Source organism: Haliotis rufescens, unplaced genomic scaffold (assembly GCF_023055435.1).
Source record: "Haliotis rufescens isolate VD_foot unplaced genomic scaffold, xgHalRufe1.0.p SCAF_8, whole genome shotgun sequence".
Taxonomy (NCBI): domain Eukaryota; kingdom Metazoa; phylum Mollusca; class Gastropoda; order Lepetellida; family Haliotidae; genus Haliotis; species Haliotis rufescens.
Window position 1 is genome coordinate 22,312,133 of NW_025964372.1, and position 13,962 is coordinate 22,326,094.

The 13,962-nt window shown below is 41.2% G+C and overlaps 1 protein-coding gene across 6 annotated transcripts in view; it reads right to left on the minus strand.

Moving 5' to 3' along the window:
* Nucleotides 1-412: 412 nt before the first annotated feature.
* LOC124139326 (tyrosine-protein kinase Abl-like) overlaps nt 413-13,962 on the minus strand; it is a 97,163-nt gene continuing 83,613 nt past the window's right edge. For all 6 annotated transcript variants that reach the window (XM_046506323.2, XM_046506322.2, XM_046506321.2 and 3 more), the window contains 10 exons: nt 13,441-13,742; nt 11,648-11,843; nt 11,220-11,296; nt 10,762-10,846; nt 9,631-9,808; nt 8,865-9,049; nt 7,447-7,599; nt 6,830-6,919; nt 5,931-6,050; nt 413-5,345 (listed from right to left, as the gene is read on the minus strand). In XM_046506323.2, coding sequence (XP_046362279.1) covers nt 3,073-5,345; nt 5,931-6,050; nt 6,830-6,919; nt 7,447-7,599; nt 8,865-9,049; nt 9,631-9,808; nt 10,762-10,846; nt 11,220-11,296; nt 11,648-11,843; nt 13,441-13,742 — 3,659 coding nt within the window. In that variant the 3' untranslated portion in view covers nt 413-3,072. The remainder of the gene's footprint in view (nt 5,346-5,930; nt 6,051-6,829; nt 6,920-7,446; nt 7,600-8,864; nt 9,050-9,630; nt 9,809-10,761; nt 10,847-11,219; nt 11,297-11,647; nt 11,844-13,440; nt 13,743-13,962) is intronic.

A 13,962-nucleotide genomic window follows, 5' to 3' on the forward strand; every position in this document is an offset into this window, starting at 1 on the left:
TACTGTCGGCGCTATTGGTTGTTCATGGTGTGGGTGTCCTGTATAGAATGTCATACTGTCGGCGCTATTGGTTGTTCATGGGGTGTGTTTTCCCTGTGTATGTCATACTGTCAGCACTATTGGTTGTTCATGGTGTGTGTGTTCCCTGTGTATAATGTCATACTGTCGGCACTATTGGTTCATGGTGTGTGTTCCCTGTGTATAATGTCATACTGTCGGCGCTTTTGGTTGTTCATGGTGTGGGTGTCTTGTATAGAATGTCATACTGTCGGCGCTATTGGTTGTTCATGGTGTGGGTGTCCTGTATAGAATGTCATACTGTCTGCACTATTGGTTGTTAATGGTGTATGTCCTGTACAGAATGTCATACTGTCTGAAAGAAAGTTTGAAAAAAAAGTCTTTCAAAGCAAACTTAGCAGTTATTTTTACATTTTATTTACAAATTTCAATAATAGCTTTACAATAAGGTCGATGCCATTTTGACACAACATAAGTTACATCTGACATAATGCTAATTATGCAGCAAATTAAATAATTTTTTTATAAAGACTTAGATCACAAATGGCACAGTCATCAAGACTACAGACATATCTGCTAGCGAGAAGCCATGAAAGTAGGTTTTGTTTCAAGTGACATAGGCACCATGTTCATGAATATATAGAAAGTTACAAAATAATGCTTACAACATACTCATCAACAGTGGATTGGCCAGCCATGGAGGGAATGGGATATGATATACTTGTGACTGCTAATTTCTCTGTCACAGATGTCGGCAAAAACATATGAACGGATTTTGGTATGTATTGTTATGTACTGATAGAGTACACAAAATACACATTGCATATGCCACTTGAAACAAAAGCCTCAAGAGCTTAATATCTGTACATAGAACATATTCGTTAGAATTGCACTCATTAAAAGTTATATAGTGTACTACTCAAAACAAGTTTAAGAATACCCTCAATTGGAGTGAGTGAGGGAGTATGGTTTTACGCCGTTTTTAGCAATATTCCAGCAATATCACGGCGGGGGACGCCAGAAATGGGCTTCACACATTGTACCCATGTCGGGAATCGAACCCTGGTCTTTGGCTTGACGAGCGAATGTGTTAACCACTGGGCAACCCGACCGCACCCCCTCAATTGAAAGGCGGTGTTGCAATACCCACCAGCTACGACAGATTAACTAAATCACATGAACAAATTGGGTGTTCTGTAACTTATTTTGAGCAGGATATAATTATCCAGTGTTTTTGTCTAATGAACACAGGTATACATGTCCAGTACAAACAGAAAATAAGAACGATATCTTGCAGCCAGGATAGGTGTGGAAAATATCATTGTAACAGTGTAAATAAATACTTAAAGCTGAAGGAAACAGTCTACCATGTTTTTTCAACATTTATTGCAGTTCCCCACCATTTTGTAAGTCAAAACCTAACAAGCTACTCAAATGAAGATGTACTTCACAAACTCGCTTCAATTTCCGAACAGGCAGAGAGTGGCCATGCTGACTGTTTAGTGAGACACGTTGACATCGTCAGGAAAGATTTTAATCAAACTTAATAACATCGTAAAACAGCTTTAACACACTTAAAATCAAAGAGAGATAAAACAAACACCATGCCACTGACAGAGACCTAAGGCTGTCAATACGTCATGGAACATATTCTGATCATACCTGATAAATTCAATCTCTTCCAGACACAGCTCAACAAGCTTACTGGGAATTGTTCCTACGAATAAGATCAAGGCAGAGTTAGTTCCCTTGGTTTGTAAACGTGGTGATTATCAAATCTGTTTAATGACAGCAAATGCATATGCACAGCGATGATGTGATTCCAATCCAGTGAATAGTATATGGTCATGATCTGAGCAACTATTGTCAACAATACACCCGACATTGAGTTCATTACAATATGGCTTTGAAAGAGGCAACTTCACTAAGTGTATTACTTCCATAATCTGAGCAAGTAACAGAGACACATTATCCCCACAGGTGAGACGTTCTTATAATGTGATTACAGTCATAGCATGAAAAGCCTTGACACCAAAATATCCATTATTTGTTGGAAAAAAATACAAACATGAACAAAATAAAACTCAGAACCAGTTTCCCCTACATTACAAACATTTGGTAATCATGGCAACATAAATATATATTTTTTGACAAATGTAGTGTGGTTTGGTAATGTAGTCGTGTTTGAAGCAGTTTTAATCCTTTTACAACCATTGCTCGTTGGTTGAGCTGGTTCCTGGGAATATATGTCCTATAGGAATCTTGGTTAGAGGAACACCAATATGCGGAACAGAAAATGGATGAACATATGGAGTGAAAGTGGGCGGATATCTTCATCACCAAGGATAGAGAGATAGTGGAGGAATTAGAGAAAGAGAGAAGGTAGAAGAGGAAGGGAGCAAAGATTCAGCCAATATCAACATATCTATATTACAATGACCGACAGCAGGGAGGAAGGGCTTAAAAACTAATGCAGTCCGGGCATGCTTGCCTCCATTTTCTTTATGAGCAACTAGATTCCAATACAACATTCTGTGGTACAAATGGAAGGGTGAACTGTGATGAGCAATTTCTATTTTACAGAGGCAGAACATGTATTGAAGCTTGCCTACAGTTCAAGGAAAACTAAATCACATGGTAGAAATGTTCTTGGACATACGTATACTGACATCCACAAATTCACCGAGTGACAGCATCACTCTGATCCAAACGTTCTTGGTTGTTCACACACAGCTGCTGAGGTCACCAGCGAAAGGCAGAAACGGGTTACACCTTGTCTGCCATCTTAACAGTGCTGACAGCATCGCTGCAACTCACATCGAGGGTAATACTATAGCACACACAACAGGTCACAAACATTCAATCAGCCTAATATCGCTACTCTTGATTCTCAAAATACTCTCAAAAAGTATTTCCCGTCTGTATGTATGTCTGTCCCTCCCTCTAGGCGTTATCACCCAGTCTGCCCCCGAGGGAGGGTCGAGTGGCTAAAAGGCCGGAGATATACAGAAGTATCCATCCTCTCTGGAGAAGACCGCAGTTATCTCCCCTCCCTCATCTGTCAATGACCCCCATTATTTCTTTATTCGTGCTCTGTATATCGTTGAGCAGCCTCCCACCCCCAGATGGGGTGCTGCTTGTGTACGTTTTCAAATTCTGACTGTGGGACTGCAGCCTAGACAACAGCTCCTTAGCATGGAATTTTGCATGAGGGGGAAGGGAGTCAATGTATCGACAACACAGTGCATAGAATGCTTGGACCTCCTCGGAAAGAAGCATGAAGTTGGTGCTGGACTTATTCCCAGCCAGAGCCAGTTTGTCTATACAAGACCGCAGCTTGTTGGAAGCATCCATGATCAAATCTTTGGACACCGATGAAGTCTCAGAGTCTGATGACGGCGGTTCGTTGGCATTGCTCTGACCCAGGTCGACCAGCGACCTCTCCATGGGATCAGTCTGCTTTAGGGGATGCACGGGTACGTTGTTCCCAGCTACCGGTTTTAACACAGGGAATACTGGCTTATAAATACCTTCATCCTTCTCTTTAGACTTGTTGGAGGAATCATTTGTTCCAAGATTGTCAGCATTAACATGATCTAAGTTGGTCTCCTTCACAGCATTAGCTTTACCAAATGTCTTAAATGAGGACAACTTATTGGTGGAATCCTCAGGTTTTTGTGACCCATGAAAATTGTAATCAAACTTATTTTTATCACCGGATGCATCAGTATTTTCTGAAAGCTTCGGACTTTCCTCTGAAGATGAGGACCTCCCTTTAAAAGGGAAAGGAGGCCGAGGTGGCGCCTGTTTGGTGTTGTTCTCCATAGAATTGTGGTCTGCATTTCCTTCATGGGCAGAGTCGGACCCCTGCTGGTGAGGCAACGGTCGAAGAGGCACTCGTGGTCCCGGGCGGGTGTCGTCTGCCAAAGAAGCATCTTTCATGTTGGAATTCTGCTCAGAATTTTCAGCAAATATTCTGGAAAACCTCGGACTCGGTTTGGGTTTACTGACAGACACATCAGCCTTACTCCCGAGAACAGATTCATCACCTTTGGTAAGATCCGTTTCTGACTTGTAGGTGGACAGGTCCCCCTTGCTCCCTAAACCATTCCCCTTGCTCGACGTCAGATCTGACTTGTGCCTTTGAAGCAAGCCAGAATATTGAGACTTGACCTGTGTAGCAGGTTGATTATCTACTATAACATGAGTCGATTGTGACTTAACTACAGCAGACGGTTTCACGTTGGGTTCCTGCTTGATGCCAGGATCACTGTCTTCTGCCTTAGCTGTGGGCGGGGGATTGAAGACAACCGTAGGTCCCTGCTCTATATTGAGAGGAGGGCAAGATATCACACTGGCAGTATCTGTGCCGGAGTCATGGTCCTCCACAGTGGGCAAGTCACGACTATGATTGTTCTGCTCATGCTCCATAGAGGCGAGATATGCTCCAATACGAACACCTTTGGGGATGGTCCCATACCTATTGATCGCCTTAGCAACATTGGCCACATCCAGTTTCCCCACAGTGATACTGGAGTCCTCGCTCTCATGACCTGAAGTTGATTGTTTCACATCCCCAGGCCGAGTTGTATCCGAGAATTTCTTCCTAGCACCAAGTTGATGTGCTGGTAGTGGCAGGGCCTTTTTGGGATACTGTCCCCCTAAATGAGATGATTGCTGTCCCTCCATCTCTTCTAACAAAGATTCCTTCTCAAATCGCGCTGCTCGCTCCAACTTTTTATCTAGACTAGCACCATGAGGTAAGCTTTTCTTTCTGCCACTACGCCTTTCCTCAGTCCCTTTTTCAAAACTACGAGCATTTGCCTCTGATATCAGATATTTTGATTTGTCTATATGGGCATGTTTCAAGGAATCACTTTTGCTTACACCACTATCATCAGTCGATGGTTCACGTGCCTCATTCCGAGACATGAATTTGGGTGACCCACTCTCATGTTTTGAACGTGGCGGAAACATTCCGGCACGAGCCGATTGTTCCATGATGGACATTTTACTATCCCAGGGTCCTTCGTACATATTTTCCTCCACCTCAGGAACCACAGCACTTTCGATTTTGGCTTTCTGTAACTTCATTCTAGACTTGAGTTCCGAGTCTAGGTCCGGCTGCTGTGGCTGCTGTGGCTGCTGCTGTTGCAGTTGCTCTGGTGTTGGATCTCTGCAGGAGGTGGTGCGCCGTGGCGGTGTGGGGGCGGGGCCACTCTTCTTCTTGGAGGACTTCCGAGATAATATCTCAGACACTCTGTTGAGCGTAATGTCTGTGTCCTCAAGGGGAGGTAATACTCGTCTACCAGCAGGTGGCGTTGGACCTGGATAGAGAGAATAGTGATGTTACTTCTAGTCAGTTGGGAAAAACATTCTCTCAAACACTTATTTACTGCTAAACAGGAAACAGTATGAAAAGAAGCCTATTTTGTGGAGGATTGAGGGATAGAGACAAGTCCGAGACAAGTAAACAATCTCGAGGGACTAGTGATTTTCTTCCAAAATCAAGTCATATTACATAAAGCACTAGTCCAAATAAGTTATGGTATAGTTGGATATGATTTATGGCGTCAATCAAAAAATACTAAATATATTTGAACTTCAAAATAATTTTCCATTTTATTTCATACATTTTTTGTCTCCATTTGTTCTGCTGAGTAAATGTAATTATTTTTCAAATAGAAGAGCTGGTGAGTAACATGTTTTCAAATTGATTTCACATGCTTAGATTTGTCTGCATGGCGAAATGCTGTCGTAAGAATTTGATTAATTAATATTATGCTTATAAACTCCTCTACACAACTGGGGTAAAATGATGCCTTGCAAAGTGGTTCTGGTGTCGTACTATTGGACAAGTAAACTTGCCTAAGATATCCTGAGAGTGACGAGTGAAGTCAATAAATATCTACCTGCACTACTGCGGCCATCTCCCAGATGCTCTTGGCTCTCAAAACTCTGTGTCCGGCCTTTCTTAGACGGAAGGCCAGGGGCCTTTTTCTTCTCACTCTTTTCCAGTTCCTTTTCCACCTCTGTCAAACACAAGTTAGAACAATTGAGTTTCATCGTATCATGAAAGGAACCTTTTTCTAATGAGGATGATCGTCAACTGTACATGTACATACTTCATAACATGACACTGAAGTCTTTAGAGTGAGCAAGTGTCTAACCCTACTTTGAACAGTAGTCCAGTTATATCACAGCATGTCAGCTTACTGTGGGTCTACTAGTGATGCAGGTCTAAGATGTTTACCACTTTGGTGGAACACACGAGCATAGGTATGGTGCTGACAAACCTAGTAACATAATCGGGGGAACTGGGTTATGAACCCACAATCATAGGTTTCTTTGCAACTAGTGGCTGACAGCAATTAAGAAATGTCGTTCTGTCAGGCCAAGCCAAGCAATATGCTGATATCTAATATCGTATTCGACGTAATAAGCGCCCCGCTCTAATAAGCACCCACATCAATATTTGCTAATATATTGGCTTGTGAACGATCCCAATTAGCACCCCTCTGATTGATCAATGTACACAAGACTTATTTATTTGTGTATAATACGCACTCATGTGTTATATACACCATTGATTATGGGCAATTAAATTCTGGAAACATATATATGTTGTGTATAAGCAACACAGACTTTTCTTTTGTATCCTTTCAGGCTGTAAGCATAAACCACGAAATTTAGGATCTTTCAACTCTTTCACCAAAATTATATTCTAATAAGAGCTCCCTATTTCTAATTTTGAGAGCGCGTATTATATTATGTCGAATACAATAACCTATTTGTAAAACATCAGTCCTACCTTCACTGACACTGGACATGTCAAACATGTTCTCAAGGGCAAAATGGATGTCACGGAATGTTGGCCGATCTTTGGGCTCCCACTGCCAGCCTACAACACATTTTGGGTGAAACTCAAGACAAACCTTTACATTATTAATGAGTTATGAACTTAAATATAAAGTCAATATATAATATCTGATTAAAGCTAGACATGTTTTCATGAAGAGAGTGAATAAGTCTTAAAAGTTGTAACATCAAACTCCTTGATTTCACAAGGAAATTTATTATTATTCTTACAACTGGTCATCAGGTCTTTGAAAGGCATTTAGAAGTGATACACATAAGGAAGAGAATTTAAGGATGTCAACTTCTTTATTATGAGGAACACAACGTTTCGGAGTATATGCTTACTCCATCATACTCCGAAATGTTGTGTTCCTCGTAATAAAGAAGTTGACATTGACAAATTCTCTTCCTTAACTGGTCATCAGCTAGTAAACAGTATCAAAATTGTGACTGGTCATAATCTGCTCAGAAAGTATAATATTCTGAATACATCTGATCATAAGCTGGGAGACAGTACAAATACATAGACTTGGTTACAATCTGCTCAGAAAGTATAATTGTGATGATTACATCTGATCATCAGCTGGTAGACATTGGCTGGACAGCCTGATGGCCTCTCCATGCGATAGCCCCTCTCCAGCAGGTGGTAGACGTCGGTCAGGTCCACCCCGGGGTACGGGGACATCCCATAGGTAGCAAGCTCCCACAGTAGCACACCAAACGCTGAAACAAGCAGGCACAATTGAGGGCAGGAAAATAGTCACCATTATCACTGAACAGTATAGAGCTGGTCGTACAAGAGACAGTGGGGGCAGGAAGATAGTCACCATTATTACCCACTGTAAAGAGCTGCTAATACAAGAGACAATGGAGTCAGGAAGATAGTCTCCATTATTACCCACTGTAAAGAGTGCTAATAAAAGAGACAATTGGGGCAGGACAATAGTCACCATTATTAACTACTGTAAAGAGCTGCTAATACAAGAGACAATGGGGGCAGGAAGATAGTTACCATTATTACCCGCAGTATACAGCTGCTAATGCAAGAGACAATGGGGGCAGGAAGATAGTTACCATTATTACCAACTGTAAAGAGCTGCTAATACAAGAGACATTGGGGGCAGGAAGATGGTCACCATGATTACCCACAGTATAGAGCTGCTAATACAAGAGACATGTGGGCATGATGAAAGTCACCATTATTACCCACTGTAAAGAGCTGCTAATACAAGAGACATTGGGGACAGGAAGATAGTCACCATGATTACCCACAAGTGCTGCTAATATAAGAGACAATGGGGCAGGCTGATAGTCACCATTATTACCCACTGTAAAAAGCTGCTAATACAAGAGACAATGGGGGCAGGAAGATAGTCACCATTATTACCCACTGTAAAGAGTGCTAATACAAGAGACAATGGGGGCAGGACAATAGTCACCATTATTAACTACTGTAAAGAGCTGCTAATACAAGAGACAATGGGGGCAGGAAGATAGTCATCATTATTACCCACTGTACAGAGCTGCTAGTACTAGAGACGATGGGGCAGGATGATAGTCACCATTATTACCCGCAGTATACAGCTGCTAATACAAGAGACAATGGGGACAGGAAGATAGTCACCATGATTACCCACAGTATAGAGCTGCTAAAACAAGAGACAATGGGGCATGATGAAAGTCACCATTATTACCCACTGTAAAGAGCTGCTAATACAAGAGACATTGGGGACAGGAAGATAGTCACCATGATTACCCACTGTAAAGAGCTGCTAATACAAGAGACAATGGGGGCAGGAAGATAGTTACCATTATTACCAACTGTAAAGAGCTGCTAATACAAGAGACACTGGGGGCAGGAAGATGGTCACTATTAACACAATGTGCTGAAGCTCACATCTGAATAAACACAGCTTATTATTTGATGAAACCAATATGTGTATTTACAAAAATGAAGCTTCAAATTCAAATATTTTGCTGAAGCTTACCCCAAACATCGGACCTAGTAGAGAACCTGTTATATGCCAGTCCCTCTGGCGCCGTCCACTTGATGGGGAACTTGGCCCCTGCATGAGCTGTGTAGGTGTCGTCCTTCATGAGACGGGCCAGGCCGAAATCAGCCACCTTCACCAGGTGGTTCTCCCCCACAAGACAGTTCCGAGCAGCCAGATCACTAAATTACACAACATTTCCAATGTCACAACAAGAATGAACTAACTATACACAGCATGTTATGTAGTTACAAACTATTCTATAGACCCCAGATGCTTGTACAATGTAACAAGTTACATAACTGTTACTGTGCATTACACATAAAGGACATAATAAGGTGTCAAATCACGCTCTCATGAACAAATCGGACTGAGCTGGTTCTCCACTTTGGTGTAACATTTCAAAAGTATTAAGAATCGACTTTGATGTAAAAACCAGTGTGCAAGCTGTGTAAATTTGCATAGCAGACTTACAGACTGCTTATTTAATAATAAATGCACAAGGACCTGTAGACAACAGTACAAAAACTGTGACATCTTCAGTGCAATGATGCAACACAGGCCCCACCCATTCTATTATCAGCCAATCAGAAAAGAATAGTTTGTTAGCGGTTGTGGCCTAACCTTTTTTCTGCTTATGGAAACAACATTAAAAAAATGCTTGGTTATCAAATCAATTGCCACGAAATCATTTGCAATATTTTATACCAATTTACACTACTAAACCCCACAATGAATGGAGTGATAGAAAGCAGTGACTGACCGGTGGATGAACATTCTCTCCTCCAGGTAGGCCATGCCGGAGGCTATCATGGTGGCCATGTACATGAGGACAGTGGGGCCCAGCTCCTCCTTGTTGCTGCCCCTCAGGAAGTCCAGCAGGTTGCCCTGGACCATGAACTCGGTGATGATGTAGAACGGCGGCTCCCTCGTACACACGCCTGGAGAATGTCATTTAGTAAATCACGAAGAACATAACAGTCAACAATTAACGAATTAACTCCATTGTAGTTTGTCCAGAATATACAAGACTTCTATTCCTGACAAGTATCTAAGCATCATTTTTAATAGATATAACATATAGCCTGGCATAAGGTTAGTTTACTAGATAGGGGTGAATAAATAATTTCATCACATTTTTTTACGAGTAAAAATATTAGGAATGTCTTTGGGCATGGAATATATTCAACATAAGGTTGCAGACTTGTGTGGTATTATGTTATGTTATGTTGTGTTGTGTTGTGTTGTGTTATTATGTTATGTTATGTTATGTTATGTTATGTTATGTTATTATGTTATGTTATTATGTTATGTTATGTTATGTTATGTTATTATGTTGTTATGTTATGTTATGTTATGTTATTATGTTGTTATGTTATGTTATGTTATGTTATGTTATGTTATGTTATGTTATGTTATGTTATGTTATGTTATGTTATGTTATGCAGACGTTAAAGCTCAAATGCATGTTTCATATTTGTTCCCCGATCGGTGGATCTGTAAGCATTCTAGTTGTCAATCTGAACTTCTTGTGGAGCATACAACCCATGTTGCCCACAGGCAAGAGAAGGTTTTTACATCCACCTCACATGTCAGGTACCCATTCCCTGCTGGGTGAACAGAGGCACATTTGAACTTTGTCACTAGCCCAGATTGACACCACACATTTTGATACCTTTGTACGATATATTCATTTTTCCACCATCTGGTCATCTACCCTCGGATGAAAGGGTTCTTTTGAGCGCACAGGGTGAATGTACCGTACACTAGGGGTAGTGACAACATCATTACAACTTGTTACCCTGCTGCTGCACACCACTGGACCACTCCATCCCTATTCCAATTAATATCCCAGTCCAGATTTCAGATTTCATGCAATTGAGTGAAATCTTACCTAATAATTGCACTAAGTTGGGATGTTTCATTTCTTTCATGATGGTGGCTTCTTCCAGGAAATCTTTCAGAGCCATTGTGTCTTCCTGCAAAACACCAGTTGGACATGGATTATATACAGTCACTATATAACTAACCACTGAGAGAGATATGTGCATCAAAGGGCATCCTTGTCTCAGTTACGAAAACGCCTTGTCTCAGTTACGAAAACTCCACATAATGTGCCCTTGACAGAGATATAGTTTCCGTACTTATGAAATAAGAAAAAGGGGGGGGGGGGGGGGGGGGGGGAAGGAAAGTACATAAAATAATATGCATATAACATTATAGGATAAACCCTGAACAAATAGGTAATTTACATCATTGATGTAATAATTACCTATCAACAACATTATATCATAAAACAGAAGCAGTAACTGGATCTTTGTTTTGTTCAATAAAGAAAATCGGGTGACAAACCTTTAAAGTCTTGACAGCCACGGTTTTGTTGTACCTTTTCCATACCGCCTCGTACACATCCCCGTACTGCCCTCCACCTAGAATAGACAGACATGGGGGTCAGGATAGAACAATGCTGAACACCTGTCTTGGACACCTTCAAATCTCTCATAAAAATATCTTTTCTTACCTAACTAATCATACCCTGAACAATCAGTGGGCTTATTCACCAATGCATCAACATGTAAATAAATACCTAGCACCTGTTATTGTGATTTACTTTTGTGATTTACTTTCAGATACTGAGCATTCACAGAATACAGTGGGCTTATTCACCAATGCATCTACTGTTAATAAATACCTAGCACCTGTTATTGTGATTTACTTTCAGATACTGAGCATTCGCAGAATACAGTGGGCTTATTCACCAATACATAAACGATAAATACCTAGCCTGTGCTTCATGGCTATCTCTGTTCTCTCTATCTCCCACTTGTCAGGCTCCGGGCTTACACCGAACACAGTGGGCTTATTCCTCTTGGGTGCTGGGTAGAGGAGGGTGGTGACGAGGCCGTCAGCATGGATGGAATGGTGGTGGACGAGTTCTGCTAGTGTGTTGAATCTGTGCTCAGATGTTACAAATACCTGAAAAAATACATTTGATCAGTGATACTGGATTCCTATATTCACTAGCTTCGACAAACTAACCAGGTTTTGTGTGAGCATCAAACATGGACAATGAGGTATGGTGCTTTACTTAGTCAGCGGGTCCAACCTGGACCTGAGGGTACAATACTACACAAGATCACCCAGGCCCCACTTTGGTGAAGTGAGGTGAAATGGGATCTAACTTCGCGTAAAATATTATTGCACTTATAGAGTGATGTGTGTTTGTTTGCGTGTGTACAACTAGACAAGGGAGGCGGTCGCCTCACTTTGTGAGTATGGGACTATAATTCAGCCCTGAAGCTCCATGATGAGAAGATGATGATCGAGTTGAACGATCACAACAAGAGCTGGGACGGGTAACTCAATAATTGGTCTGAGTAGGTTCCGGGAACTCACATGACAACCCAGGTCATGTGACACAAATTTACTGTAACTCCATGGTTATACAACAAGTCACTAATGTTCGCATTTCTTTCTCTGTCAAATAGTTTTTGCCAGGCTCTAGTAAAACAATTCCCAATCGGCCATTTTGTACCAAATATTTGAGAACTACAAATATATGTCATTTTGTACAAATTAAAGGCTTTTCAAGCCACTTTAGTGATTTTCAAGGCTTTTCAAGATTGGCACTAAAAATGAAGCATTTCAAGAAGGACCTTAAAATTCAAGGCCTTTTCAAGCCTGTACAAACCTTGTTATAAAGCATAACTCAACTATGACTTTTTCTACACCATCACAAATAGGGTACAAATGACGCAAAACTGTAAAATGTAATCAATTTCATATAAACACGCAGATCATCCAAGCCCAGCCACTGCACACATCCTAATCAACACCATCCCTGGAGCAACGACTTGAAACTTCTATTTTAAAAGTTTCAAAGTTTTAAACAGCACTTAAATTAAATTTATGAGATTTGACAAGCTGCCAGCATTACGTTAATGGCTTGGGCAGGCTCTAATAAAACATCTATTTATATGAAGACTAACAGATGTTCAAGCAAAGTGTGTGCAGTTGGCCATCAAAATGAGATTTCTTCTGTCAATACACTTGTAATGCTGATACTGTGAGCCTATGATCACATCTTAATGTACAGATTCACTTGGCCATGAATACAAGCTTCCCATATTTTGTTTATTCAGCAATCTTAGTCACACTCCTTAATGCTATCGATAATATAAAGATGGCAAGTTTATCAGCCATGCCTTACTAAGTATACTCTTTATCCGCACAATGACCAACAATCCGATATGTTGTGAAAAGGTTGCTTGTTTACTGTTGTGTAGGGATACATTTGTTTTAAGTTATAGCCACGAGAAATTTTGAAGGTGGTTGGGGATGGGACCTCCCGAGATGTTTGCAATAAATTTGATTATGGGTAAGAAAGAGAATAACCAACTCGAAACTGAGAATAGCAGTTTATCTTTCCCTCGGGTAATTCTCTTGGGAAAGATAAACCATAATTCCTTGTAGCTCATTAGTTATTCTCATAATCCCCAATCCCCACTTATGACAAGTATGAGATACAAAGGCTTATTCTTCCCTGAAGCCCGAACTGGGTTCATCAACTCACCTTGCCAGTGTCCGTGTCTTCACTGATCCGGTAGTGGTACACTCGACCCTCAAAGCGGACTGATATTGACCTCTGGCCTGGACTACTTTCACTCTCTCGGACCAGGAAGCTGCCATTTATTCCACTACTGAGCAGATACTCGGATGCATTGCGGGATATCTGTCCGTGGTACCAGGAGAACTTGTCCAAGCTGTTGACGGGTGCAATGTAGTTGCTGGGCACCCAGCCCACATCTCCTGCTCTGTTCTTAACTTCACACCATTCTCCTCCTTTGTTGTAGCCGAGGATCGTCATCTGCTCGCCTGTTGAAACACAGCCAATGGTCAAATTCAGGGTTCATACAACTCACTAGATTATGACCATTCAAGGCCATGTTAATGCATCATCAAGGCCTATCTACAATACTTGAGCTACCTGTCATTTTCATGACAACAGTCAAAAGCACATGCTCCGAGGATCACAATCATCACACATTTCGTGCACAGGAATGGTAATAACCTATACGATAACTCTGTAAGACAA